At 37.6% G+C, this 24,735-nt stretch overlaps 1 protein-coding gene across 1 annotated transcript in view; it reads right to left on the reverse strand.

Annotated features, from left to right (window-relative positions):
• Nucleotides 1-6,938: 6,938 nt before the first annotated feature.
• ANXA10 (annexin A10) overlaps nt 6,939-24,735 on the reverse strand; it is a 72,083-nt gene continuing 54,286 nt past the window's right edge. Inside the window, exons 7-12 of the mRNA XM_084759536.1 lie at nt 15,868-15,921; nt 15,683-15,776; nt 14,402-14,497; nt 12,424-12,482; nt 10,512-10,634; nt 6,939-7,499 (exon numbers count right to left, since the gene is read on the reverse strand). Of these exons, the coding sequence (XP_084615662.1) occupies nt 7,431-7,499; nt 10,512-10,634; nt 12,424-12,482; nt 14,402-14,497; nt 15,683-15,776; nt 15,868-15,921 (495 nt within the window). The 3' untranslated portion in view covers nt 6,939-7,430. The remainder of the gene's footprint in view (nt 7,500-10,511; nt 10,635-12,423; nt 12,483-14,401; nt 14,498-15,682; nt 15,777-15,867; nt 15,922-24,735) is intronic.

Consider the following 24,735-nt stretch of genomic DNA (forward strand, 5'->3'; position numbering starts at 1 on the left):
GGAGCTTGTAGATGTGTGAGATGTATGGGGAGCTTGTAGATGTGTGAGATGTATGGGGGAGCTTGTAGATGTGTGAGATGTATGGGGAGCTTGTAGATGTGTGAGATGTATGGGGGAGCTTATAGATGTGTGAGATGTATGGGGAGCTTGTAGATGTGTGAGATGTATGGGGAGCTTGTAGATGTGTGAGATGTATGGGGGAACTTATAGATGTGTGAGATGTATGGGGGAGCTTGTAGATGTGTGAGATGTATGGGGAGCTTGTAGATGTGTGAGATGTATGGGGGAGCTTATAGATGTGTGAGATGTATGGGGAGCTTGTAGATGTGTGAGATGTATGGGGAGCTTGTAGATGTGTGAGATGTATGGGGGAGCTTGTAGGTGTGTGAGATTTATGGGGGAGCCTGTAGATGTGTGAGATGTATGGGGGAGCTTGTGATGATTCCTTGGGTCTCAGAGAAGATAGAAAACCCACAGAGAGGAAGAGAAATGATGTCATAACCCATATCTCCAATGTGGCAAGTTTCACACATGGAAAAGTGCCCAGGCTTAAATGGGTTCTGGAGTTCAAGGTAGCCATACTTTACCACATCTCCAGTGTCTCCTTGCATGGACTTCCATCCTACTACCATGCACAGAAGCAGATCTAATGTCAGTGTTATGCTAGATAGAGAAAATGTGGGATATAACGGTAAAAGCAAGATGATCATAAGGTGACAAGATTATATATAACTTTAAGATTCTGCATAGGAAATGATAGAACCAGAGAAAACACTTGTAAACTACATACCTGAAAAGGGGGTAAAATTTAAAAAATACAAGGTACTAAAAAAAATCCTCAAACAGAAAGATTACCCTAAGCAGTCATTGAAAATGAACAAAGGACCTCAATAAATGATTATCAAAGAATGTGTACCGGCACATGAAAGTATACTCAACTCTAGTAATAACTAAAAAAGTGCAAATTGGGACTACATTTAAATATGATCTCATTCCAAATGGCTGTGTTAAAATGAGAGAAATAAAGTAGAGAAAATACTGTGACATTTCAGAGAAAAAGGAACTCACACATTTTTGTGGGGGAGGTAATGTAAATTAATGCACTTATTATGAAAAAATGGATACTTCTCAAGAAAAATAGAAAGGGACTTATATCATTGCCAGATTCTAATGCTGGAGAGTCAGAGACATCTGTGCTTTCAGGATGCTTATAGCATTCCTCACAGTAAGCCAGATGTAGAGTACAAGCAAGTGTTGGGTAAAGGAGTGGATAAAAATATGTGTGTATACACACACACACACACACACACACACACACACACACACACAATAGTATGCTATTCAGTAACCAAACTATGAGATTCTATCACCCAAACAAATATGACTAGAACTGGAAGATAGTATGCTAAGTGAAACAAGCGATGTATAGAAAGACATTGCATACACACAATTGCATGGGAGTGGACAAAATTATGAAAAAAAGTAAAGAGCACAGTAATGATCATTAGAAGCTGGGAAAGGTTTGCAAAGTAAAGTGGAGAGAATATGGGGCAAGTAGAAGGGAGCTATTGTTTGCAGAAATACATTCTTGAGCTCTGTAGCACAGTAAGATGTCTATTATTGATGACAATTAATTACACATTTCAAAATAGCAAGTAGGATATTAAATTTTCTCACCACAAAGAAATGGTAATTATTTGATAATGGACATACCAACTGCCCCAATCTGATTGTGACATATTACAATGAAATGTCACACACACATATTTGCATGTATTAGCTAAAAATACATTTAAAACATCAGTGGCCGTTTTTCCCCTTAAATATTTTTTTTAGGTGTATGATTGCCTTCTTGAAAGGTTGTGTGGATTCCACATGCATGCCAGGTCCTGCAGAGGCTGGAAAGGGATGTTAGATCTGTTGTAACTAGAGTTATAGTTTTGAAACACCATGAAGGTTTTGGTACCCAAATCTAAGTCCTCTGCTAGGGAACCTAGTGCTTTCAGTCACTGAGCCATTACTCCAGCTCTATTCAAAGGCATGTTTTCATGTTAAGTTTCCACTAAAAATTTCAGAAAATTCTATTCACATTATCAACAAAAATAAATGAGTAGTAATAAATTCAGTGAAGGAAGAGATGATTCTCCATGATAAAATATGAAAGATATTGAAATAGATACAAGTGTATGGGAAAATACAATGTTATCATATGTTTAAAAATGAATTCTTCTTTACTTTTCATTATAAAGCTCCAACTTTTATGATCACCTTGTTCCCTGTCCTAGAACTTGTTTTCCATTCTTTAAGGATAGAGTTAGAAAAAAAACTTCCTTTGCTTTCTTCCATTGGAGAAAAATTGCTTAAAAAACACCAAAACATTCACTGTTAAAGAATATTTACCAATCAGTCTGTTGTCATAACAGTGAGAGACCCTATCTTAATGCAAAGAGATAGAAAGTGATAGAACACACTACACATCTATTTTCCTCTCCGCATGTACTAGCATGCTTGTGTTGCAACACACACACACACACACACACACACACACACACACACACACACTCAGAGTCATATACAGAAACTCACACACACAGAGTCATATGCAGAAACTCACACAGATGCACATATGTACACTCACACACATACACTATCACCCATACACATGCTCACACACATGCATACACACACAAACATGCTCTCACACACATACACTCACACATGCTCTCTCTCTCTCTCTCTCTCTCTCTCTCTCTCTCTCTCTCTCTCTCTCTCTCTCTGTGTGTGTGTGTGTGTGTGTCTGTGCACACACATAGACACACACACACACACACACACACAGAAAAGAAAACTCAACTTCAAAATGTCTTGATGTTGATTTTAAAGCATACAGATAAAATTCAACAAGAAATCCTGGTACCAGTGAATTAGAGTTTCACTTTCCTCACATCTCCAGTGTTTTCTATTTATTGCTTTGTTGATCTTTGTCATTCTGACTGTGATAAGATAGATCTCAAATATGTTTTGACTTATATTTCACTAATTGATATTTATAGTGAACGTCTTTTGAGATGTTTCTTAGCCATTTTTATTTCTTCTTTTGAGAAATCTCTGTTTAGATCCCAATCCCGGTTCGTGAATGGGTTGCTCATTTTTTGGATTATTTATATATTCTAAACATTAATTCCTGTCAGATACACAGCTAGTGAAGATTCTCACTTTGTAGGTTTCTTCTTCATTCAACTGATTGTTTCTTTAGCTATATAGAAGCATGTTAGTGTTATGAGGTCTCACTTGTCAGTTGTTGCCTCAATTCATGGATGAGGGGGATTCCTTTCAGAAAGTCCTTTCCTACACCTATATCATGTAGGGTACTTCCAATACTTTTCTGAACTGGTTTCAGCTTTCAATTTAGGTCTTTGCGGCACTTGAAATTAGGTTTTGTGCAAGGTGATAGATACAGGTCTAGTTTTGTTCTTTTCTGTATACGGATGTCCAATTTTCTTAGAATACTTTGTTGATGATGCTATCTTTTTTTAGTGTATAATTTTGGAATCTTTGGAGAATATTAGATGGCTATCGTTATGTGTACTCATGTTTGTGTCTTTGACTTTTTTCCATTGGTGTACAGGTCTGTTTTAGTGTTTGCACCATATTTGTTTTTATTACTGTGGCTCTGTAATATGCCTCCAAGTTTAGAATGTCATTCCTTCCAACACTGCTCTTTTTAAAAAAAATGTTTAATTACATTTATTTTTTAACATATACAATAATATTATTACACATGAGTAAAATAAACTACATACAACAAGAAGAATCACAAGACAATCAGTAATTATATAAATGTTACATTCATAGTGATTTGGCCATTTGTATTTGGAAACTTGAAGTAAATGTCTTTCCTAACTTGTTGGGTAAAAATTTCTGAATGGAAACCAGTATTTATCGCATTTCTTCTCTCTTAATGTAAAACATCTATCTTGATCTAAAAACATCTTGACCCCTAAACTACTAAGTGTAATTGAAAGACTAAACTATCTGGTTTTCAAACCCATCAGAGACTTGAGAAGGGATAAAACTTACATACCGGAGTGAACCCGGAGTGCAGGTTAACAGCTTCCAGAATGAAAAAAATGACTGAGACAGTTTACTGCCTGAACAGTCACCCAACACTCTCTATAATGTTGGGGCATCATCTTCAGCCTTCTGCCCAGTATCTCTGACAGACACATTTGCAAGGCAAGAACAATTGAGAATTTGCTTGGCAGAGTTTGGTGTCGGCCCTCCCTGCATTTAAATTTGCCCATTTTTAGGCAGAATTCTGCCTGTGGTAGAAATGAGGACATTTTTCTCAGTGGCTGCTTTGACACATTTGAAGCCAACTCCATAAGGAGTCTTTAAAGCAGGCTAGGTGTTGACATTGTTCTTTTTGTCAAGGAATGTTTTAGTTATCTGGGATCTATTTTAGTTCCACACAAATTTCAGAATAGCTATTTTTTAATTTCTTAAAGAGTGAGATTTAGATTTTCAGTGTAGTTGCATTGGATCTGAAAAAGGCTTTTGATAGAATAGTCATTTTCATAATTTAATTTTACTGAGTCATGAGCATGATATGTCTTTTCATTTTCTAGTGCTTCTTCTATATCTTCCTTCAGAGATTTAAAGGTTCTGTTGCATAAGTCTTCTGCTTCTTTGTTTAGGCTTCATTTTTTGAGGCTATTGTGAGTGGAGGGCTATCCATGAGGACTCAACATCACGCTCCACAGTTAACTTCCTCATGTGTCTTTATTTCTGCTCTATTAGCAATAGCTAGAAGATGGAAATAATCTAAATGTCTTTCAACTGATGTACAGACAATAAAAATCTGTATGTATATAATATGCAATACTATGTAGCCTCACAAAAAATTGAACATTTGAAATCTGTAGACTAATTGATGAACTAGAAAGGATAAGAGTGAATGAGATAACACAGACCCATAAAGACAAAGGTCATAATTTTCTTTCTCATCTGTTGTTCCTATGTTCAAATCTTCACATAGAAGGGTGGGCCTCATCCTTACCAAAGAAATGTCTCTTTTTAATAAAGACCATCACAGAAAATCACAACCTATTAAAATATAGGGAATAAGCTATCATGTTGTGCACAGCTCCAACTGACACATCTACAACATAACTCATGTGTTTAAAGCTCTGGGATCATTACGGAAGACAGGCAGAAAGACTGTAAGAGTCTGGGGATCAGGAAGTTTGCTGTGAGATTGTGTCTCCTAGAAATGTCAGAATCTACACTCATGAAATTCATCAATATGCCTGCTCTGAAAAAAGATCTAAACAAGGAGTCTGCCAATGGACATACTAACATGAAAAAAGAGAAATCTCATGGGGCCCCAGTGTACAGAAAATTTAACCCAGCAACAGGGCAACTCTGGCAATAGATCACATCCAGACCCATCTGGAATACAGTCAGGCCCTTATGATACACCTTTAATCCCTCCAGCTGGGACACACACCCTTAATCCCTCTGGCTGGAACTTTATATAACCTTTAATCACAAACAATGATGCCTAACTGATGGACAAAGTGATGACTCAGAGGAAGATTTGATGAATGGGTCAGAGATGAGCTATACCCAACTCTCATGAGAACAGATGTGAAAGAGAAGCTACTTAAGATAGCACAGAGAGAGAGAGAGAGAGAGAGAGAGAGAGAGAGAGAGAGAAGGGGGTTGTGGAGATAGCACAGTAGAGCAGGAGAGTTCAGGAGTGTAGTACAGGACAGTTGGTGCAGTTCAGCTGAGTGCAGCTGAATTCGTGCAGTTGTTGGTGGAGTTCACAGGCACTTTCCCCAAGCAGGGTGACACAATGAGAAGTGGAGAGAAGCCAGTTGAATAAGTCAGCGTGGAGAGGAGAACAGCTGAATTGAGCCAGCCAGCCAGAGTTCAGAAAGAACTAGAAAGGGTGAGCTTATTTAGCAGTAAGTCTTAGGACTAATAGCATTCTAGGTCGAGGTTAGCAGATGGAGGATGGAAGCTGCAAGGTCCAGGCTTACAGAAAGTTAGAGTGTGTGTAGGCTTGGGAATTGCTTTCAACCCTTCATCTGAGGAAATACAAACAACATTTACACTCCAGCTCTAGAAAAAGACTGTAGGCAACTAAGGAATGTTGAGAGAAGGAGAAATAGGTTTTCCCTGGGAAGAACCCTCAACTAGCTATGCATGGCAAGTGGTTAGCCCTCATGTTATATATCTACAAGTCACCTGATATGGACTAAGCAGATTGTATTTATATACAATCACACATCAATAATTAAAGAAAAAGAGATCATGAATTTTAGAGAGAACAAGCAGGGCAAGTGCATGGCTGTGCTCGGAGGGAGGAAAGAGAAGGGGTAATGATGTAAGTATAATTTAAATGAAAATTTATATATATTGAGCAATGCCCTTTCTGGCATTTATCAAGCAAGTGGCTGATTTTTTTTTGTTGTTTTTTTGTTTTTTTAGACAAGGTTTCTCTGTGTTAGCCTTGGCTGTCCTGGACTCGCTTTGTAGACCAGGCTGTCCTTCAATTCACAGCGATCAACCTGCTTCTGCCTCCTGAGTGATGGGATTACAGGTCTGTGCCACCACCGCCTGGCTGCAAGTGGCTGATTTTGATCCCCAGAGCCCACAGGGAAATTGACGCCCAGTAACCCAGTAACTGCCCTCTTGTCTTTGCATATGTGCCATGGAGTACATGTGTGATGGTCCACATGTGCTCTGCTGCTTGACTTTTCTCCAAATTTAAAGAAAGAACTTTCTTTTAAAAGTAGCTTATTTTTACAGTCATGGCATTAATAAATTCAAAATATACACACAGATGCATGGGGACCCTTAGTTTTCCATCCGAGTTTCTTGTACAACTAATCCAGCAAGTGTACCTCTAGGGTCTCACTTCAGCTCTATTGTGTTTTTTTCAAGAGTCCAGGAAATTCTGCTGAGAGCGGCCAGACACTGAAAGTGGCCATGTATGGAGGATGATCATGTATTGAAGGTGGCCACCCATGGAAGATGGTCAGACACTGCCACTGAGGGTGGCTTTACCCTGCATTTTTATAGATTTCAGACTGATACTAAAGACAACCATGACCAGACTTTCTTGTCTGGTCTCAGAAATAACCATTCATGTTTAAATAAAATTTACTCCAATGCAATGTTTTTCTTATTCCACTATACACAATTTAATTAATTACTAGGTGAGAAAGGGGTACAAATCCAGGGTTACATATTTTCAATGTATACATTTTTCTTGTCTCAATAATTTTAGAGCTAGAAGAAAAATATGATTGTATGGTTTTATTTCAGACTCAATAACAACGTAAATCCAACCATTTGTATCCGAGGTGTCTATAAAGAGGATTTTGTAACCTTCAAATCTTCCCCTTTTTTGATGTAGTTTAGTAATCTTCTATATCACCAGCACAGATGGCAAGCAGTGCCTTCTCATAGTGCCCTGAAGCGAAATTCTGAAAAGAAAAGTATACAGGTACTTAAAAATCAAATCTTTTGTTGTTTCTCTAAGTCAACTATAATTTTTTAAATTGCTATATGAAAGAGTCATGAAACATTAGCCTTCACAAAATTATTATTACTTTTGTCTAAAGATCTTTCTGAGTACCACTCAAAGTGAAACTTATTAACTTATTAAAATAGTGGCTATAGTCAATATGATATATTTTACATAAAGCTGATAGAACTTTAATGTGTATTTATGAGCACAATAACTTGTGCTACAATGAATCTTCTATTCAGCTTTAAGAATTAGTACCATAATATTTTTATTACTATAGTAAATCAATGTAGAAACTGGACATTACAAACATGTCTCAAAAGATTTGAGATTATTTATATTGTTTAATGTATGAAGAAATATGAAGAAATACATTTGAAAATTAATATCAATTATGGATGAGTGGGAAGATTTATGCTAACAACATATAAAACAAAATAATACATATAACAATGGAAAATTGAAAAGTGCATAATTATGTCAGATGGCTTTTCTACTTTGCTGTATTCTTTATACAAGAGGATGTCCTGGTTTATGAAATCCTTCCTTTTGACAGCAAAACATTATTGCTTATATACTTTCAAAATAGATCAACAGTGGTGATCTTAGTCCACCATGGCTTTCACAAATGAGGTGGTAAAATGCCAGGAATCTATGTCTAAGTTTGGGAGGATGTAAAATCTAGGTGACAACATATTTAGTGTTACTGAGAGAATACTTCTTCATAGGCTCCAACTAGACATGGCAGAAGGTACAAAGGAGAATCGCTCTTTTTGTGTGTGTGTAATAAGGAAAATAGCTCAACTCATGAGTTCTACCTTTATGACTTAACTTTAAAAAGCCAAACCCATAACACCATCTCCTTAGGATTAGAGCTTAAGTGTAGGAATCTGGGGAAGTACAAGCTTTCCAGGCATATTAGGGACTAGAAAAATCTCATTACTGGGTGTCTGTCATAGAGAATTAGGGGCAATTTTTGGTTTTTGTTTTTATGTTCTTTCATCATTTCTAAATATTGCAGAAAGATTGCTGAGTGAATATAATTATAGTATCTATCTTCACAAAACCATTTGTCATATTAATGTTTTTTTAAAACAAAGCTGTGTAATTAAGACTCACAGATAGAAAAGTATATAATAACATTGGGTTATTATAACCTGTCTTTGATGTGGCTAGGGATAATTACAAGTAGTGTCCATGAGCTAGCTTATTCACTTAGAAACTGGGTTTCGACTAAATAGTACATGCTGATTGCCACTAATAGCTTCAGGTCTTCAAGGTAGACATAAAAAACATTTTATCGATTGTCCCCAATTTGATCACTACCCCTTGGTGGGGAGACCTGGTGGCACAGAGAGGAAGGGGATGCAGTCTGCGCAGATGAGACCTGATAGGCTGTGGTCAGACTGTGGGGGAGGAAGTCCGCTTCTGTAAGAGGTCTAAGGGAAGGGAATGGGTGAAGGAGGGAGGGTAGGAATGAGAAGATACAAGGGAGGGGATAACAATCAGGTTGTAATCTGAATAAATTATAAAAAAAGATTTATAAATGAAAAAAAAATGCCCTACAAGGTTGATTTTAACTGACTCATCAATTTCTTATAACCACTTTGGGTCCTACAAGGACCTAAAAAGCCTGTTAGATTTTGTGGCTTCAGTCTTTGAGATGTTGAGAGTCATATCATGAATAATTAAGTGAGCTAAAATGTACCTTCTTGTGACTGGGCATTTCACATGAAAATAATGTGAATGTACAAAGCACAAACTAAGACATAGACTCAAGGATTGTTTGTGTTCTGATGGCCTGTTTTTTCTATCTGGAAAACCTTTTAGGTGTTTTTATTTTTTGAGAAGAAACTAAACATATTGATTTTGTACTGCACCCTCAATTACCTAGATGGCCCATATGGTTCATTTTCCCCAAGTTATGTAAAACATTGAGCAAACTTTAGGAAGATCAGGATGAGAAAAAGGGTAGCTTATTTTTGAATTCTTATCTCCTTGCCCTCTGACTGGTGAAGTGGTTGGTCGTGGAGAGTTTTTCACATTCAGTACTAAATGTCTCCATATTGGCAGGAGACAGCATTTGACTGGCTGCCTTGCCCTCGGTGACGGTATGCGGAGTGTGGCAGGCGGTGGGGATCCTTTCTGCAGTTAATGCATTCTAGTGGCAAAATCTAGTTTTCCTGATCCTCAGTTTGTTTTTTGTTTGTGTTTTGAAACAAAGGCTCAGGCAGCCCGTCGTAGTCTCTAGTTGCTTTGTGGCCAAAGATGACCGGAAGTCTTGATCCTCCTGCCTCGACCTAGGTAGGTCTAGTGTGAGGGTTGCAGGTGTAATTGCAGGTGAGCTGCCACCCCTGGCTGGTCCAGTGTCTTTCACCTCAGAACTGAAGCTTGGAAGCACAGTCATAAAGACAGAATATTTTCTATGATTACATAAATTTTTTTGCTTAAAAGCAAAGGATCTCTGAGTTTGAGCCCAGCCTGGTCTACAGAGTGAGTTTCACAACAGCCACAGCTGCACAGAAAAACCCAGTCTCAAACAAAACAAAACAAAACAAAAACAAAAACAGACAAACAAACAAAAACCCCACAAAGATCAATAGGATTTATTTTCATGGTGCAGTGACTTAAACGCTGTCTGAATTCTTTTTTTTTTTTTTTTTTTTTTTTTTTTTACAGTTTGGGGCTTTAATATATTTTGGAAGAACTAAGATGTACATTGCATTTAAGGAAGTGGTTCATTTTTAGCTTTTAGAATGTTATTTGAGAGATGGGAGATAGAGACAGGAGAAGCCCTCTCCCCCCTCCAAACTTAAGGCCAGTTAGCCTGACATGAATTCTTAATGTCAGTCACCCTTGTCAGACATGGAGCTTTTCCAATTCCCCACAGCAAGTTGTTTAAAGCTTTTATTAACGGCCCAGAAAGAACACAATGTGAGGTAAAGTAAATCCTGAGGAGAAGACTTACTTTGATATCGTGAAAGAGGGATTTTCCAAATCTCTCTTTGTAACGTTTCCTGATGGTCATTAGATCTATTTCACTTCTGGCGATTAGAATCCTAATGACAGTTTTGTTATGGAAGCCGAAGTCCTAAAAGTTGTAGAAAGGTTGGGCAGAGAAACAGTACTTTAAAGGCATGTTCAGCAGGGACAACAGCACTTCCCCTTCAGTAGCAATTTGCTTGTGGGCCCACAGGCCTCCAATAGCAATGGGATGTTTCAAATGTCTTTCAAATGGAATAATGGTGACATCTGGTGGCCATACAATGTAATCTAATATATATTATGAGTGTGTGCATGTGTGTGCGTGCGTGCATGCGTGCATGTATGCATGTGTGTATGTATGAATGTATATCTACTAATAGACTTCATAATTGGAGGTGAATAAACCAAGTGATCTGACCAGGTTTTTTACTTTTAAAAGGTAGGTCACTTGAAATTTGTGACAGACAAAAACTTTAGATTCTTATTCATGAGGTAGGAAAACTCCTTGGCACACCATACATATTAAAAATATACTTAACTATTAGCATTGCCTCCCCGACTTGCTGGCAAACATCAAGAAGTTGGCCTGTAAAAATATCTTTGGTAATACTTTACACACGTGTACGAAAATGTCACAATGAAACCTGCTATTTATACAATTACTATATATTAATGAGATATAAAATTATATACTGTGTTCAAATCAGTATAATGTTGGCTTGTTTTAATAAAATTTTGTTTTATTAGTTCAAGGTTACGACATCTGTACAATAATCTATGTGAAATATTTTCTTTACATTTAAAAAAATTACATTTAGTGTATGTGCATGTGTGCATGTGCATGCATCTGCGCACGTGTGTGTGCATGTGAGAGTGTGTGCATGTATGCATGTTCACGTGTGTGTGCATGTGTGTGTGTGTGCATACGTGCGTGCATGCACGTCTGTTTGTGTATGTGTGCCTGTGTGCATGCATGTGTGTGTGTGTGTGTGCGCGTGTGCGCGTGTGTGTGTGTGCGCGTGTGCGCGTGTGTGCGTGTGCGCGTGTGTGTGTGTGTGCGTGTGTGCGCGTGTGTGTGTGTGCGCGTGTGCGCATGTGTGCGTGTGTGCGTGTGTGTGTGTGTGTGTGTGTGTGTGTGTGTGTGTACCACAGTGTACCTATGGAGGTCAGAGAACAACTAGCTGGAGTTATTTCCTCCAGGATGTGGTGCCAGGGATTGAACTCAGATCATCAGGCTTGGAGGCATGAGCCTTAGCTCCCAGAGCCATATCATCAGGTCAGCCTTTTCTTTTTGAGGACAACTTCAGAACATGACGGAGAATTCAAGCATCTTATCTGATGAGCTATGTGTCCTTAAAACAGACTGCTACAGGGTGTGTTACTGAGTGTCACACCAGAGCATGCACAAATAGTGTGTTCCTGAACGCCACACCAAGGCATGGACAACAGTCTCATTTAATTACCAAAACAGCTCTACATTTTATTGTCATTTAATGATATTTAAAAGAACATTTTTCATATAGTTATCAATATTTTGTTTTCAAACTTCAAAAATATATCTTGGGAGGGTGAGAGTTTACAATGACTTGGCAGTTACTGCCATATATTCTGTGCTTGCACAGCTATGAACTAGTGCCTTTGAATATGTCCAAATGCATTTGGATTATCAATTTAATCAAATAATACTCAAACTCTAAACTGCATGGGGGGGGCATATGCCCTGAAGTTCTGTTTGTCTTATGAGCCTATGTTGAAGAAAGCAGAGATTATCTGTACTCAATGAATTTTGCTTTGGGTGTTTAACTTGTTTCTTTTTACTGAATGCGTTTTCTTTGAAATACAAAAATAATAGATCTTAATTTTAAATAGATTTAAAAAAAATAGGCTATACTTACATGGATTGCTCTGTATAATTTATAAGCAAAATAGCTTGCTTTGTCCTGGACACAGCGAACTAGAGAGCAAAGAAGATATTTGAATGACAAGCTGTAACGCTTGGGGGGTTGGGGAACAAATAGAGAGCACTTTGACATTCCTCCAGGATGATCACACTGTATAATGTCAATACTTAGAATAAGGGTAACAGGAGCGACACTCTGCTGATAAGTACACCGTGTCAACATTATACTTTAGAATGACAGATGATCGTCACTGAACATATGACCATCTTACTAGTTTCTCAAAATGTGATGCTAAGTATAAAATCAAACACATGCAATCCACTCCTCTTCCTAAGTGCCATCTATGCAGATAGCCTCTAAAACTGGTCCAGACCAACATCTCTAGAATGACATCAGATCCTTATAGATTTGTAAATAAAATGAAGGTTTTTTTTTTAAGAAGAAACAGTAACACATGGAAAGTGTCTCGGCCAGTCTTAGATACTTTTTGATTATATATGCCAGGGCTATGAACAGCCTGGCGCCTACCCAACAGTTATCCCTGTTAAATATGAGTTGAGACTGCAGAACATCAATTAGTCCTCATATGAAAGAGAAATATACTAATTACATAAATGAGTAATAAATAAGGAACTATAATCTCTTTTTTAAAACAAAACCATATTACTGTTCCTGTACAATTCAAGTAATTACTTCAGATTACGAGACCATATTGTTATCTTTATCTTATTTTTAAGTTTGAAAACTAATTTTGAGTCTTTTCTGGAAGGTGAGCTTCCAGAGAGCAGGGGCTTCAGTTGTTATTTTTGTTTTGTTGCTTTGTTATTCTACCTGCACGTTCAATACTGATTGACAGAATGAACCAGGTAAGTTTTTTGTGGTATTCCTGATGCCCCCTGTCTGTTCCCTCATGCCCACTGTTTGTGGCAACAGTTCGGACTACTTTGAAATTTCAATGATGTGAGTTCTAATTCTTTTTTTTTTGATGGAGGCAATTTTTAAAATATATTTTATTAATTTATTCATATTATCTAAATCTGTTGCTATTACTGACATGTGATGTATAACTTTACTAGGAATTTGATGAAATGTATATCTACATCATCTATATGTGATCTTATTTCTCAGATGGCAAAAGCCATCAATATCACATATATTTTGGTGTTCCCTAGACTCTACCAAATCATTTTACTCATGTGCTTGCTTAAAAATCTCTTATTAGATAATTCATAAAAATCCTGTGACTGAACCTTCAGTTCCATGCCAAGACAACCTTGAAATGAAAAAACCTCACACTGATTGTTTATTCAACAGACATCTAAATGCTCATTTGGTACACCTATTATAGTATATTTCACAATGACTTTTATGTATATTTTTTGGATTGTGTGCTGCCAAATCACAGAGTAAATGACAAAGAAACTGGAATAGTCTTTATGAATAAAACCTATGGCCTTTTCTGCAATGGCCATACAATTTCTGAGAACACTCATAACTCACTCCTAATCAACACTTTTTGTTTTGGTGCATATTAAAGATAGTAAAAATTTAAAGAGTCATCAGAAGCACAATTAAAATTTTACCTTTTTTTCTAGGAGCCAAGAAAATAGTCACATTGTTAGCATTTATCTGCTTTGAAAGGGAGGTGGAAGCCAGAGATCCTAACATTGATTTAAAGCTGTGAGAAGTCACTTCCTGAGGGAGGGCACTTGAGACTTCTCTTTCCTCATATGGATGTTGAGTTCGTCCTTAGGGAATTCATGCCAATTTATTAATGGTTCCAGGTTGCCAGTTCATGGCATCCAGCCACTGGCTGATGGACTTGCCTAGAGTTTATAGATCTCTCAAATAATTGCACTGAGGCCAATGTTTCAATTAAGATGCTACTCATGCACATTTAATCCAGGCAGAGCCTGTCAGCTCTGGCTGTGAAATGCAAGGTCTGTTGTCCATTACGCAAAACACCACTCACCGATCGCAACCAGCAGCTCCTGGAAGTAGCCATCGTAACAGTCATTGATGGCATCCACCAGGTCTTGGCCAGAAACATTTTGAAATTCCTGGAAAACTTCAGGAAATGTGATGTAATTCAAAGGGAGTTTTCATAAATATCATACACTTAGAGCAGAAACACTGCTTAGATTATTATACACAAGCCAAGGTAGGTCTCCTTTCTGAAGTATTTCCTGGTACTACAACCCATTGTGGTGATGTATCTAGTCTTTGCATCAAGTATAGATCCTGTGAGATGCTAAAAGTTGCATGAATCCTGGACTCCAATGATCTACTATTGCTGGCCTGGGGCATGGTGGTCACTTTCTGGAAGACTCATTGGCTCAAGTGCTGACTTAGATGGAGGGAAAACATGGGGTGAGCTATTGCCTCTGAGACATTTCCTGAGAATATAATAATACATATACATTTATTTGCCAAAAGTAAACTTCCTGTTCGAGCTTAAATATAAACCCTAAATATTAGAATCCCCTGAGGGATGCTAAGAAATAAGAGGACAGAAGAGCTATTTTGAGAAACAGGAGATTACCATGAGCGGCTTCATTTACTGACATAAAATAACGTGCTACTAAATTTTCTCTTCAGAGAACTTACTCGGCTGGCTTTATCCTTGGCAGTGTTTAATTCTCAGCCATTTCAACTTACATGTGAAGAAGCATTGCTATTATCAGTATTAATCTTTAACTGACACAAAGTGAAAGAGTCATCATTGAATTAGTGTAGACTGCGGCTTAAAAAAATGGATAGGGCTTTATGTTTCATTTAATTGCACTTAATTTGTTTTTATAATGACGGAAAAAGGAAAGGTGCAGACTCTGGATAAAGTCAAGTGTAGGTTAATGAGCGCTCATCTTGAAGACCAACAGGATCTATTGATATCTCATAAATCACACTGTCTGTAAAAAAAGACCTTGACTTATAGGCTGGCCACAGTCAGCTCACTAGAGACTATTCAGGATACAATATGATGTACCTGTTAAGAAAATAGCCAATATATCTAAATAGGTAACTTTTTAGAGTCAGTATTTGAAAGCTATAGAATTCTGTTATTGGCAGGGCTTTATCTCTTAGCAGTGACCTATAAATGAGGCATGCTGTACAGACCTAATTCAGAGCTCTGACTGGCTTTTCTATATTTCTGGGTGACAATTCCTCTTTTATCCTAGTTACTTGTATGTCACTCAGTCGGCTAAAGAGCTGGACAGCGCCTTTTTTTTTTTTTTTTTTTTTTTTTAGTTACCCAGCCAGAGCTGTGGGTAGCTCTTGCTGCACAGGATCATCTGCAGCATGGTTTTATGTTCTCCAGTCCTCTGCTGGCAGGCTTCCCACAGCACCTGCAACATCACACAGCCAGGAAGGAGCATCAGGGGCAGCCGCACTTTACCAAAGGCTCTGTTAGTCAGGAGGAGAGTCAGGCTCAGTTACCATCGCATCCTGAGCAGCCATGGCAGGATCTGAGTAGCCTTCCTCCCTGTTGCCCTGCGAAACAAGCAGGGATCTTCTTTTAGATAGTCTCAGTACACAGACACATAGGACAAAAATCCCTGAACCATCAGACACTGGTGATTCTTTACCCATCTCTCTTACTATCTGGATACTTCAACACATGAGAAATGGCTATGTAGTTTTATAAGGAGTTTCATTTTGAGCTTTTCTTCACAACAGAGGTACTTGGAGAACCACAGTGAAATGTTTTCCACTTTTCACTTCTCTTTGAGGCGTGTTTCTGCTATCAAGCTGATCATGCATCCCTTGTCAGAGGCGGTAGTGATGGAGCTTAATACTCTTAGTGCAATGGTGTAGACAAAGTAGTGTCTGCCTTATAAAGCCTGCTTTATGCGACAACAAAATATTGATGAAACCTAGGCTTTGCAAATAAGAATTCATTTACCATTGTCCAACCCCCAGTTCCTTATCATGTGGACATCCGAGAGTCCATTTGGTGTCTGAAGCAGAAGGAAGGCACACTGGTCAGTGCACACCCAGTAGTCTCTGGGGTCAAGCAAGAGAGGAGAGAGGGGTTTGTGATTAGAATTTATTTCATGTTTTCAGCCAAAGTATGGAAGAGAAGATTACTATTTATGAGAGAACACTAAGGATGAGGTGCCTTTTCCCGGTCATGAAATGCGATCAGGCCCATGGAGTCAATGATATTAGGAGATAGACAAAGTTGTATGTGTGCATGCATGTGTGCCTGTGTGTGCGTGTGTGTGTATGCATGTGTGTGCGTGTGTGTGTGTGTGTGTGTGTGTGCATGCGTGTGCGTGTGTGTGTGTGTGTGTGTGTGTGTGTGTGTGTGTGTGTGTGTGTGTGTGTGCTGCATGTGCATGGCTGGGATAATATTGAATTTAGTCCCCATGAATAAGTCTCAATTTCTAAATAGCATGGACAGGACCGAAATTTTCTGACCTGCTTCTTGCTAGAGGAACTGGCGTTGAAGCTTGAACACCAGCGCTGTACATGATCATTAAAAGGACAGAGTATTTCAAAGGTTATAGTGAGATAACATTGATTAGAACTGCATGGGGGGCAGGAAAAGACCATAGGGGGATTCCTCATATCCCAGGGAGGTAAAGGTCAGGTTAACTAACTTAGGACCAAACAGAGACAGAGAAAGAATCATTTTAAACTAGCTGTACATTTGTAAAGATACTGAGAAGCATCCATCTATTTAATGGGCTTTAAAACCTTACATTATATATTCGTGGTTTCCTATACTTGTCTTTTTATAGTCAAGATTAGCCCAGATGCAGGAAATCTCTTTCCTATTTGAGCACACCATCACTGTCTATAAGCCATATATTTATCTTTTCACCTAGTAGCATCTTGAACAGAAGAGGTGATGTCAAGAACTTTGAGAGTTGAGCCATCGACTCAATAAAAGCATCAAAGAGATTGGATGTGCACCCATACATTTTGACTGTTCAGAGTATTGTGTGGATTAAATTTATCATTTCAAATGAAATATTAAGCTATTTTTTGCTAACACAAACCTATACACATCTAGGAAAGCTCAATTATTCATAGAGAAACAAATTAACACTTTCTTATGACTAAATTTGTAGCCCTGAAAAATTTAGGAACAGAAGGCAGCATCTAAATAATGAACATGATTTTACTGCCTAGTGGGATTATGGGTATTTTATCTTTAAGTCACGAGTTTGTTACAGTTCACACATGGTCCATAGAGGTCTTACATTTCTTCATCTTATTTTAAGGATAAAAATGAATGGACTTAAAGTTATTACATCAACTGCTCCAGGTCTGAGAGTTAAAGGAGGACAATTATTAGATACCAGTAGCTGGACTTGCTCTGGGATCTAGTTACCATACTGAAACCCATTCTTTACAAACAATATCCGTGGGCTCCCTTTCAAATTTTCTCTAATGATTTTAATTTACAAAAATGTGAAAAGAATTACATTACATCTTCTGTCAATGTATACTTTTTATTTTCTGTGCTTATCACAGTAACAATTAGTGTGTGTTTTTTTTTAATCTCATTTGACTTTTCAGCAGGGTTTGGTGGAATTTCATCCTTTTTCTTCATAGTGCTTGTATGTAGACATCATATCTTTGTTTCTGTTTCACTGAAAACTCCCCAGTCTCAAGAACTGGTTCCTCTTAATATTCAATCTCTTAACCTGGTGAACCCCTTCACCACAGTGCCTGTGTTTTCTTGTCTGCCTTTACTCTCCCTAGTCTTCCAGTCCCAGCTATTGATATGGGTTTAAATTCTGTCTATATTGTAATGACACTCAAATTTTCTAGCTGGAATGAGTCTCTTACAGAACTTGGCGTTACGTATGTCTGTTCTATGTATGATATCCCATATGCTCAACAGCCAGCTACTGCTCTACCTTCCGGTTTTTCAATCTCAGTGGATGACCACTCCATGTTTATTACTCAGATTAAAAACCTGAGTCATATTAGATTTTTAATTTGTATTTTGTTTCTTTTATTTTTGTTTATTTTGTTTATTTATGTTTCATATAAAATTCCCCAGTAACTAGCCCAGACGCTGTCCCCAAAACACATCCATGAGCAATCTTGATTCTTACTATGCTGCCATATGGCTCACAATTTACATTATATACTAGGTTTCTACTTCATTCAGGCTTCTGGTTTGACGCTTGTTTTATTAAATATAAAATTCATTGTTAATATCATAAAGTGTAACATCATAGTGGGCATCTTCTTAGAAGCCTAGAAAATGTTTACCTAAGCCCCATATAAAGTTCTGTGTGTATATAGGCTGCAGGATTTGACTTATCCTTACCACTTGTTGCTTTTTAACCTCTTCTTATCTTGCCTTGGACTTTTCACTCAGTTCTGTATTTTGACTGTTGACCTTATTACATCTCTTTGTTCCTTGATCCACTCTTTCATCTGTATACTTGTTTATATCTTAAACATGTGCTTGAATTACTTTTCATTTATTGGGAGTAAAGTTGGATCATAATTTATCCTTCGTCAAATAATTTCCAATTGTTTCTTTTGAAAATATATTTTTGGGGAGGGGAGAGAAATCATAATAAATCTCATATGTTTAATGAGGATCTAGTCTGACCAAGGTATACAAAAATGCAACTTACCCTCTCTGCCCAGCCCTGTAATTCCTGTCTGCCACATCCTGATTGGTTATATTTGCCATTACTTTCAAGAGGTCTTTATAATGCCCTCATTCGTAAGTGTTTTATACTATAATTTACTTTGATAGATTTCATAAGACCCGGAAGCTTTGTTTACATATAATTCCCAGTTGTCAGAAATTATATTGGTCACTTTGTAGGTACTGAAGTACTCCTTATAGGTGAGACAAAGAGTGTTTTTTGGGTGTCAGACTTTTATGTTTCTTTTCTGGGTCTTTGAAGTGTGGTCTTTAACCATGCAGCTGAGTAAACTCTAGCATGTGTGGAGACTGTGCGAATTACTTAGAGACTTTCTGCAGTTCTATTTACCTGAGCTCTTGCATGTTTACCTTGCAGGAGGGAGGGGTGTCCATTGGTATGTGGGTGTCGTGAGTAGAGGGTCTGAGTAATGGGAAAGATAAAAACGAAAGAGGTTAAAAGCAAGAGAACCTGGTTCAAAATGCTTGAGCTGATAAACTGACTACAGATGGTTACAGAAAGAAGGGTGGCAGCAGTGATGCCCTGGATGCCTCACTGTGCAGATTTCAGAAAGGATTCTCAGGAGAATCCCGGGAGCCAAATGAGGAGTGGGGCTGGAGTGCTTAATCTGGTTGCTTCCCTTCTTCTCTTTGAGAAAGCACTTATCCACAATGTAATTTGCACATGTTGATTAATTAATCTCCAAGGGACTAATCCTTCGTTATTGGGTGGATAATTAGACCCTCCACAGATCCACTGCAATGAAAGCACTCAGGAAGTGCTGTGGGCCAGCTTAATTGTTGGCATCAGTTTTCAAGGAGTGTGTGGTCCCCCTCAGTTGCTTCTTGGCAGAAAACCCCAGAGTTGACTAAATTCAAGATTTCCCTCCCAGAATCAGAGCAGTGATTTCTACCCTTTGCAGCTCCTGTGTTCTAATTACCCTGTCTTCACTGAAATGCCAGGGGGCTGTGCCTGAATTTTAATGGTGTTCAAGGATCGGAATCTATGAGTTTTCGTTCTTTTGATTCTGAAAGTGAGAGAGCACACAGGGCGAGATAGCATGATTGCTTCACCTGAGGAGCATTTGAATATTTGCGTCATGGAGGATCCGCGAGAATTAGCGCGTATTCATTAATTCAGTGAGCAGCAGTCTGACTCTCAAAAAGATCAAGTGAGAAATCCAAAGATACACAACTGAACTATAATAGAGGAAGAAGAAATGGCAAATTGACTGTTCATGTATGTATGCATGTATCATTTACTATCTATCTATCTATCTATCTATCTATCTATCTATCAATCATCTATCTACCTAACTACCTATCATCTATCCATTTCCTTTAGTGTAAGAGTGTGTATGTGTGTGTGTGTGTGTGTGCAAGTGTGCATGTAGCACATGTGTAAGAGGGAAAAAGAAAGAAGCAGAGACAGGGAGAGCATAGATACCTACCGGGGTATGGTAGAGAAAAAGGACAGATGAGATCAATCTAAACTGTAATATTTCACAGCTGTCTGGATAGAGGCTATCAACTCACAGTGATCCAGAGACCCAGTCAACTCTCAACTTCCCAAATGAATGGAAATCATAAATTCCAAATCAGTGACCACAAGAAATTAAATGAAGAAATGAAATTAAATAAAATAATTAAATATAGAAATAAAAATTTAACAACTTTTTCTTAAAGTATTTAAAAGTCTATAGTTCAGTAAAAACTGAACCATCACGGAACTTCCACACTTCAACATAAATAAATAAATAAATAAATAAATAAATAAGACCATATTAAATTTGTATTAGTGAAATCTGTTATCTTAATTTTCTATTATGAGTTCACTAGTCCCCAGGAAATATGCATTATTTTCTTGTTTTGTGTTTAGCATTTTGAGGATAATGTACCCTGAAACTATGTAAGCATATAGTATTAAATAAACATTGTTTGTATGTACAAAATGTTAAGGAAAAGGAACAAGTAAAGTGAAAAATAATATGAAGCAAGTAAATTTTAATAAAGTGGTAAATTAGCTACATTTTTCTTGCTGCCCGCAAAATCTGTTTCAATTCACACTCATTTTATTATGTTGAAAGTTTTACTATACCTCATGCTGCTTCAAGGTTTTATACACACACACACACACACACACACACACACACACACACACACAGAGAGAGAGAGAGAGAGAGAGAGAGAGAGAGAGAGACAGAGACAGAGACAGAGACACAGAGACAGAGAGAGATAGACAGAGAGAGACAGAGAAGGAGAGTGTTTAGATTTCAAGTATCAAATTTAAGAATTAATACTTTATCTTGTCAATTTATTTTTTACCTTAAATACACAAAAATTAGTTGATATGATAGACAGACAAATAATAAATAGATAAAAGATATAGATGCTAGAAAGATCACAAACACACACACACACACACATACACACACACACATACACACACATACACACATACACACACACATACACACACACATACACACATACACACACATACACACACACACACACATACACACACACAAACACACACATAACACACATACACATACACACACACACACACACACACACATACACATACACATACACACACACACACACACACACAGACTGAGATAGAGAGACAGAAACACACACATGCATGTGTATGATCGACAGACAGACTCAAGGGCAGGCATGCAGGTGGACAGATAGATTTTTCTTCTTGCTCAACTATAATATAATTGTATAGAAGAATCTCTGAATGGAAACTGTTGCTTTAATTTACATTATATAATATCATTAATCTAGGTAAAATTACCCTTCCTCTAAATTTATAGAATGTTTTAACTAAAATTAAGCTCATGAGGGCCAGCAAGATGGTTCAAGGGGCTAAGGGTGCTTGTCCACAAACCTGATGACCTGAGTTTGATCCCTAGAACCTCCATGCTCTAGGAGAAAACTAACTTCTACAAGTAGCTCTCCCAGTTCTTACAAGTGTGTTGTGGCAAGCATGAATGAAATAAAAATAAAAATGAAGTAAATGTTTACCTCATGAAATTTAAAATTTGGAAATGAGCTATTGACATGGAAATGAGTATATATTAAAACATTATATAGTTATTTTCTCATAAAAGACAAATTTCCATTTCAAATCAAAGTAATATTGGTTTGCCACTTTAATCAAATATCTTTATTTAGGTGATGATAAACTGAGGTCCATTATTTATTTTATATGTTACTAGAATTTAAAATTCTCACTCCAGGTCTTGATTAGTTAAGGCTGCTAATAGGGGCAGCTTTATAAACTAGGTACTCACCAAGAGTACTTCAAAACAAACCCAGAGACACCAACACCAAGTACAATACTCAAACTATGCCACCAACCAAGGACAATATGTCCAATAAACTTCGTACCCCTACCCATATCTAGCCGATGGACAGGATATTCTCTACAACTGGGGGGAGAGTGGGGTCTGACTTTCACACGAACTCTGGTGCCCCATATTTGACCATGTCCCCTGGATGGGGAGGCCTGATGGCACTCAGAGGAAGGATAGTAGGTTACCAAGAAGAGACTTGATACCCTATGAGCATATCCAGGAGGAGGAAGTCCCCCTCAGTCACAGCCATAGGGGAGGGTAGTAAGGGGAAAATGGGAGGGAGGGAAGAATGGGAGGATACAAGGGATGGGATAACCATTGAGATGTAATATGAATAAATTAATAAAATATATTAAATTTTTTCTTGATATTGGTGACAATGACTTTATATAAAATGAAAATTTTAGTGCAAATAATGGGTCAATACATTGACTTGTTAATATATCTCATTTTCAAATAAAAAATTCTTATTGATTTACTCTTCAGAAAAGAGAAGGCCTTCAAGAGAGCCAAACATGATAAAACAAGATACATTAAGATAAAAGAAAAGCCTTCATATCAAGGCTGGACAATGTCCCTGATTTTTTTTTTTAATTGAGAAATTTGGAAGAATCTAACTGATCACTAACAGTTTTCCCCCATGAGAAGTCACTAATATTTGCCTTCATTAGCAGTTTCTGAAAAGTGTTCTCCATTTTTATGCTTATGTAAATAAAATTTCTTGGGTTAGTATATGACATAATGTTATCACCATTGCATATTCACCCATATACATCATTATGTTCTGTGCTGTATTTGAATATACACCTACATGCCAGAAGAGGGCATCAGATCACATTATAGATGGTTCTGATCCTCCATGTATTTGTAGGGAATTAAACTCAGGACTCCTGGAAGTGCAGACAGTGCTCTTAACCACTGCACCATCTCTCCCGCCCCTATTGGTTTGTTCTCATGTGTGTATTCTATATTTTTCATCCTTTAGTTGAATGATGTAAAATTTGTAAGAATTACAGCATGAAGTGTTAAGTACAAAAACACTCATTAAAGGGGACCATATTTCCTGTCGTTGGGCATGTTAATACACCCCAAAAGAGATGCAAAGTTGTATCAGTAGAAGAAAAGGGGGGAAGATGAAGTTGTAGTTTACAGAAGAGATTATATTTAGAAAAATATGTGTGTATACATATATATACACACATATACATACACATGTACATATGCATACATACACACATACATTAACATGGACATATACATACATGTAACAATAACTAATGTAAAAAAGAGGTCATGAATTTGAAAGAGAGCAACGAGGAAGATATGGGAAGATTTGGAAGGAGGAAATGGAGAAAGGAAATGATATAGCTATAATCTCAAAAGTAAAAGAAATAATTAAAACTACCTAAAACTATAATGAATAAAACCTCATACGTTGTCATTGTTTCAAAGGAATAATTAATTTTTTCACTTTGGCTATTTTTTAGGCATACCCATCATTCTTAGACAAGGCAGAAATAATTCATAATGTTAACTTCTTTGCTTATGAAACCAAAATGAATAATAAACCAAGTTAACTCTGTGTGTATGTTCCTATGTGTCTGTATGTGTGCATGAAAGACAGAGGAAGCTAGAAAGGGAAACACAACATGAGGTAGAGAAAAATGGTTCTCAGGAAGAGGAGGTGTGAAGTGGAGTGATAGAATACATTTGACGTGAAAGAGGACAAGAAGGCTCTCAGGATGGTTCAGAGAGTAAAAGCGCCTGCTGTGCATGCTTGGCTCCCTGATTTAATCCTGGAGCCCAAGTAAAGATGGAAGGAGAAAAATAACGGCTTTGACCTCCATACATGTGCCCTGGTGCATTTGCCTCACATCACACACACACACACACACACACACACACACACACACACACACCAGCAATAGTAGCAGCAGCAATAGCAGAAATAGTAGTAGTGGTGGTAGTGGTAGAAGTGATTAAAGAAAATCATATCTTTGTTTCAACTCTGATGCTCAATGTAGATGATCACCAAGCTCTCTGAAGACAAAACCACTGGGAATAACTTATTCAGCCTGTCCTGGCATTAAATTGTGCAGATTTGATTTAGATTTAGCCAATGAGAGAAAAAAAATGCACTAATTACAACCCTCCACTGTGTTGTTAAGTCTTGAGGTCGGAGTGACATAAAGAATGTAGAGATAAGAAGATGAAAGGACTCTGAGCCCATGAGGAGAGACGCTCTGTCCTGGTCTTCATGGGACCTTGAGAAAGGGAACTTGTCCTAGGACTTTAAGCATGCATTAGGAGCAG

The sequence above is a fragment of the Acomys minous genome, assembly GCF_964271855.1.
Source record: "Acomys minous genome assembly, chromosome: 15".
Taxonomy (NCBI): Eukaryota; Metazoa; Chordata; class Mammalia; order Rodentia; family Muridae; genus Acomys; species Acomys minous.